Source organism: Sylvia atricapilla, unplaced genomic scaffold (assembly GCF_009819655.1).
Source record: "Sylvia atricapilla isolate bSylAtr1 unplaced genomic scaffold, bSylAtr1.pri scaffold_123_arrow_ctg1, whole genome shotgun sequence".
NCBI lineage: Eukaryota > Metazoa > Chordata > Aves > Passeriformes > Sylviidae > Sylvia > Sylvia atricapilla.
The window spans coordinates 46,957-52,972 of NW_027077051.1; the positions used below are offsets into that span (position 1 = coordinate 46,957).

General features: G+C 52.2%; 1 protein-coding gene across 1 annotated transcript; it reads left to right on the forward strand.

Moving 5' to 3' along the window:
• Positions 1-3,678: 3,678 nt before the first annotated feature.
• On the forward strand, positions 3,679-5,803 carry LOC136374758 (zinc finger protein 436-like). The gene has a single exon (XM_066340149.1). The coding sequence runs from the start codon at positions 3,928-3,930 to the stop codon at positions 5,029-5,031; it is 1,104 nt and encodes a 367-aa protein (XP_066196246.1). The 5' UTR covers positions 3,679-3,927; the 3' UTR covers positions 5,032-5,803.
• The last annotated feature ends 213 nt before the right edge of the window (positions 5,804-6,016 follow it).

Here is a 6,016-nt window from a genome sequence, read left to right on the forward strand (position 1 = left end):
CGTGGTCTGCCAGGGAACCATGAAAGCGTGTCCCATTCCCATCCTTTCTACATTGGGACTGGTACCTGAGCTGTTTTATTTCCTTTGTTATCTGTTTTACCAGTTTTCTGTCCTCATCTCTTTGCAAACAGCACTTTGAGCCATTTAATTTTCCACAAGCTGCTCCTCTTTCTGTTAATAGATAATCTGATCCCACCCCATGGTGAAATGTGACATTCCTCATCTGAGTGGATTGGTAGGCAAGAATGTCAGGAGCTGGATCTGTCTGGTTGGTTATTATTTTGAGGACAACTTGTAATCTGTTCTCTGGCTCCTGATATGAACTCCTTCGGGTTCCTAAGGACTGGTCCCTGGTGTTGTAGGACGTGTTCCGGTGACCGTTCATTTCTTCCCCAGTTTTGGGGGCTCCTTCCAGCCAGGGCTGCATCAATTGACCACTTTTTTCTGATTAAATAATCAAATACTTGCATTCCCAACTGATTTCGCTGAGCTTGTGGTAGCACAAACACTCTGGTGGGCTGATACACCCTATATATCATAGATAATGTCAGCAAATATTGGAGTGGGATGATTCCCCCCTCACTTATTGTAGTGAAGTTTTCACAACATTCTCCATTTGCTGTTTCCCTTTGCAGCTGAAGCAATTTGTGTTGCAGAGTCAGAAATCCTCACTGTGGGCTCTGCCTTTGGCTGTGCCAATTCCATCTGTGCAAGCAGGCAGAGCTTGGGCTGAGGGCCAGAGGGAATCAGCCCAATTCCTCCCCCAGGCAAGAAGAGCCTGGTGCTTGTCCACACTTTTCCCCAGCAGTGTTCATTTGCATTTCTAAAGTTCCTTTCTTGGCTGCCTGGAAGGAAACTTCTCTTCCAGAGCAGCCTCCACTCACAAGTTTCTCCCCTCCTCCCGCTGCTTTTTTTTTTTTTTTTTTTTTTTTTTTTTTTTTTTTTTACCATATTCTAGTAAATGTTTACGAGTTAAAGCGTCACCTTTAAAGCTCTTCTAGTTTTGCCCAAACCCAGCTGGCAATATAAAAATAGGATTATTAGGAAAAAAAATTTCTAATTTAATTCTAATGTAATTTTGTCACTGAAATTCTGGGAAGAACCAAAACTCTTTAACAGCGTTTCTAGTGTTAGAAAATCAAGGCATTACTTTATTCTGGCCAGGATGTGGCACAGAAATAATTTCTTCCACACATAGCCCTTGTGTGCAGAGAGAATAATTCTGTGACAAATGAGGTTCACTAGATTCAGCCTTAAATATTTACAGTCCAAACCCCACAGAAATCCATTGATTTATTCTTCATTGCTTCAAAGTTGTGCATTGCTTAGTATTTGGTTTCCCATAGGACCGGGATTTCTTTGGCTCTGATGTTAATTAGGTCGGCACTCCTGGATTTCCTTATCAGTTTTACAGATGAGGTGTCTCCAACTCTTCCAGGGGCAGTGTATGGGGTAGGTGTTCCTTGATGTTTGCTGATGGTCGTTGATGTTTTGTTGATGGTCGTGGTCTTTGTGGGTGTCCTTTGAGCTATTCCCTGTCCATTGAGATGTTAAGCTCATCTCGGTTGAGTGGTGTAACATCCTCTAAAAATTCCCTTAAAATTCCTTTCCCCAGGGCAAAGGCAAAGCAATCCTGACTAGAGAAGTAAATTTTAAAACATTTTTAAAATTGGTCTATTTCCCATCAATGTGATCCCACCCAGCCCGGTGTGTGAGTGTGACTGAGAGCCAGAGTGGAATTGTCCCGGTGCCTTCCCCAGCCCCTGTGGCAGTGCAGGCACAGAAAGGCCTGAAGCTCAAGCAGTGGCAGCAAGGCTTGGCCCCCAGTGTGTGGAGATGGCCGAGGAGGTGGCCAGGCAGACGATTCCAGCAGAGGATCTGTGGGCAGGCACAGGGGCTTCCCCCGCTGTGGAGCCCTGGCTGCTGCTCCGGTGCCTTCAGTGCTGCTCAGTCGTGGTGCAGTGTGGAATAAGGACTGCACAACTGGGAATTGTACAGCAGGTTTGTTTTATTCCAGCTCCAGGGACACAGAGGGGATATTTCCACCAATTGTGTGTGCTTAGTCGAGACAGGTTCCAGGTTTGAATACACTGAGATCCCACAGAACTCCAGCTCCCTGCCCACCCATTCTCTGCCCATTCTCCACCTTCTTGGACTGTATATTACAATCAGTCTTTCATGGTGCTACGCCTTCTGGGGGTTGTGGTCAGGGGTGTCCTGATGAAGTAAGAAGTCTTCCTCGGTGTTGGCTATTGGACCTCCATCTCTGAGCAGATGCAGTGAAGGTTTGGCTAATTCCCAGGTCAGTTTTCTCAGGCCAAAAACAAGAGCCTGGTTCTTGCTTGTTTCTTAATCAACTGCTTCTGCCTTTTTGGGTCTTCACAATAGCTAAGACCCTCTTTCCTGAGTTTTGACGATATACATCTTCTCTCTATGGCCTTTGCCTAGCAACTAAATTCCTGTGAATTCTGTTCATTGGTCCTTCGTAAGAAGTTACACTCCTGTGTGTTCTGGCACAAGTTGTTTCTCTCCTTGGGCCCTGGGCTTCATCCCTCAGGGGCTGTGGAAACTCTGCCATGGCCTTTGCCTTCAGCTCGGCCTTTTCCTCCTCCCTTCTTGCCTTCCCCTGCTGTGCCTTTGTGACCAAGTGCTGCAGGGGCTTCTTGTGGCCCTGGTGCAGCCCCCCTGAGTGCCTGTGGGTGCTCATCCTCTGACAGCTGCTGAGCTTTCTGCAAATCATTCCTTTCTCCAGCCACCCAAACCAAATCCTTACAAGATGACCTCGCTCCCTCCGTGTGTAATGCCCATTTGGCAGCCGTTCCTGGCTGCTGTCCCTTGTTCTCCCCGTGCCCTGCAGAGCCCGTATCCCAGAGCCGGGGCCTGTGGTGCCGCAGTGTCCCAAGGCGGCTCCCCCGGCGGGCAGGGCCGGCAGCTCCACGGGGCCGGGCAGCGGCCGGGGCGTCCCGCAGCCTCCTGGGGGCCGGGGGCCAGTGCCGGCCCTGCCCGGGGGGTGCTGGGGTCAGGCAGCGCCCGGCGCTGAGCCCCGGCTGCCCCACAGCCCCGGCCCGGCCCCGCAGCTCCCATGGGGTCTTTCCAATTGTTGGAGTATGCAGCCTCCTTTTCATCCTGATTTTCCCAGCTGCATCTCCCTCTCCCTTTCCCCAGTGGCTGAAGTAGTTGAGAGGTGCAGACTTCCAAATCCACTTACCACATGCCCCCCTAATCTGCACCCGACTTCTGTATAGGTAATGATATTCAGAGCTCTGTAAAGTCTTTCTTCTTGTCGAAGTTGATGAATTTCGCAGGACCTTGGCTGAGCAGCAGTCTGTGTGGTCTGTTAATTACATTTTGTGGAACTGATGGCTTCTTCTGCCCCTTCCTCATGTTCAAGTGCTTGGCCCTATCTCCAAGCAGATTGTCAGCATCTGTTTGTAGAGACATTTTCCTCTTCTTCCTTTCATGGGGGTCCCCGGTTTGCGGGACATCGCCCTGGAGCAGGGTGTCGCCCCTTGCTGCAGCCCCACCCCTCTGGCAGCGCTCAGCCAATCAGGGAGGGCGGCACTGATGACTCACCAGTTGCCAGGCAGACCCGCAGCTCTCAGCGTTCCCCACCTGTGCCCCCCCTCGGCCCCAGCGCCCCCCGCGAGGGGAATTTGGGGAGGTGGGAGGGGAGAGGTTTTATACGGGGATGAATTTTTATATATTAGAAGAGGTTTTCACTGAGTCTGAGTTTATGGAGAGCTTTTGATCTATTTTTATATTTAGAGGACTTTTATGCTGAATCTTGGTGTTTCAGAGGTTTTCACAGACACACGGTGCCCATTGACTTCTAGAGAATAACTTGGGCAAGGAGAAACCCCCAGCCTAAGGTGCTCTCCTTTTGTTTTCTCCCCAAACCAGGATTTTTCATTCCCAAGGAGTGCCCAGATGGAGGAGGAGGAGGAAAAGCCCCGCAGATCCCGCAGGAGGAGGGGCTGCAAACCCAGGCCAGGGAGCAGTGAGGAGGAAAGGCCCCCCCTGTGCCAGGAGGGTGGCCGGAGATCCAGCCGGAGCTCAGAGCTGGAGGAGAAGCCTCATGGAGGGGAGAAGCCCCACAAGTGCCTGGAATGTGGGAAGGGTTTCCGCCGTAACTACGACTTGATCCAGCACCAGAGGGTTCACACTGGGGAACGGCCCTATGAGTGTGGGGAGTGTGGGATGAGCTTCACGCGAAGATCCCACCTGAGGAAACACCGGAGAATCCACACTGGGGAACGGCCCTATGAGTGTGGGAAATGTGGGAAGAGCTTCAGGTACACATCCAACCTCTGGGAGCACCAGAGGATCCACATTGGGGACCGGCCCTATGAGTGTGGGGAGTGTGGGATGAGCTTCAGGCAAAGTTCCCACCTCAGACAGCACCAGAGAATCCACACTGGGGAGCGGCTCTATGAGTGTGGGGAATGTGGGATGAGCTTCAGCCGGAGATCCAGCCTGGTCCTGCACCAGAGGACCCACACTGGGGAAAAACCCTGTGAGTGTGGGAAATGTGGGATGAGCTTTAGCCGGAGATCCAGCCTGGTCCTGCACCACAGGATCCACACTGGGGAAAAGCCATACAAGTGTGGGGAATGTGGGAAGAGCTTCAGAGCAAGCTCGGCCCTGATCCGGCACCGGGTGATCCACACTGGGAAAAGGGCCTACACTTGCTTGGAATGTGGGATGTGCTTTGGATGGCACTGTGAGCTGAGGAGTCACCAGCACATCCACACCGGGGAGAGGCCCTACGAGTGTCCCGAGTGTGGGAAGAGGTTTCAGACGAGCTCCACTCTCCTCATCCATCAGCGGATTCACACGGATGAGAGGCCCTTCCGCTGCCCCGACTGTGGGAAGGGCTTCAAGCGAAACTCACACCTCATCAGCCACCGGCGCATCCACACCGGGGAGAGGCCCTACGAGTGTCCCCATTGTGGGAAGAGATTTCAGACCAACTCCAATCTCCTCAGACATCAGCGGATTCACACGGATGAGAGCCTTTTCCGCTGCCCCTAGTGTGGGAAGGGCTTCAAGCTAAACTCTGTCCTCACTGTCCACCGGCGCATCCACACCGGGGAGAGGCCCTACGAGTGTCCTGAGTTTGGGAAGAGCTTCTCCAGGAGCTCAGCCTTGACCCAGCACCAAGAGAGGCACCATAAGGGAATCCCTGTGAGTGCCCCAAGCGCAGGAAGAGCTTCGTGCGCTGCTCCAGCTCCATCCCCCATGGGTGGATTGGCTTTGGACGATCCCCAGTGACCCCGTTGGGCAGAGCCCTGGTGATCTGTGGTCCTGGTGATCCGTGTTGGGGAGACACCTTGCTGGGGGGGATCCACATCTCCCTGACTCACTGTGGGCGCCTGGATGAATGCAGGGGCAGGAACATCCATCAGGACACAGACCAACACTGGGAATTCCTTGGGGAGAGCAGATCTGTTGACTTTCAACCCCAGAAATTCTTTTGTGTTCAGTCCTATCTTCTGGTGGCATTGAGAAATACTGGATGGTCTTGGAGATCTTTTCCAGCCTCAGGGATTCCACAATTTTGATTTGCTGTTGCCCGAGGGCATCTTTTGCAGCCACATGGTGATGATCTGGGGCAAAGAGCAAGATTTTGGAGAGAGTGGGGTGGAAACCCCTCCGAAAATGTTCTTCCCTTCCACCCAAGCGTGTGGATCCTCTGCTGACATAGACAGGGAAATGCTTTTCTTTTGGCCTTGATTTGCTTTTCATTTCTCTTCATGCCTTTAAAAGATGCAGCATTCGGGTCGAAATAAAGACATCAAACTAAGCCGTGGTTGGGATGATGGGGGGACATTGACATGGTGGAACAGAGGCATGGAGAGTGACATGTGGATGGACACATGGACATGGAGGGGGACGTGGCCATTCGTGGGGACACGGACACAGATCGAGACGTAGGGGACAATGACAGGGATGGAAACAGGGTGGTGAGACAGCCAGGGGTGAGGACATGGTAGGACATGGCCAGTGACATGTGAGG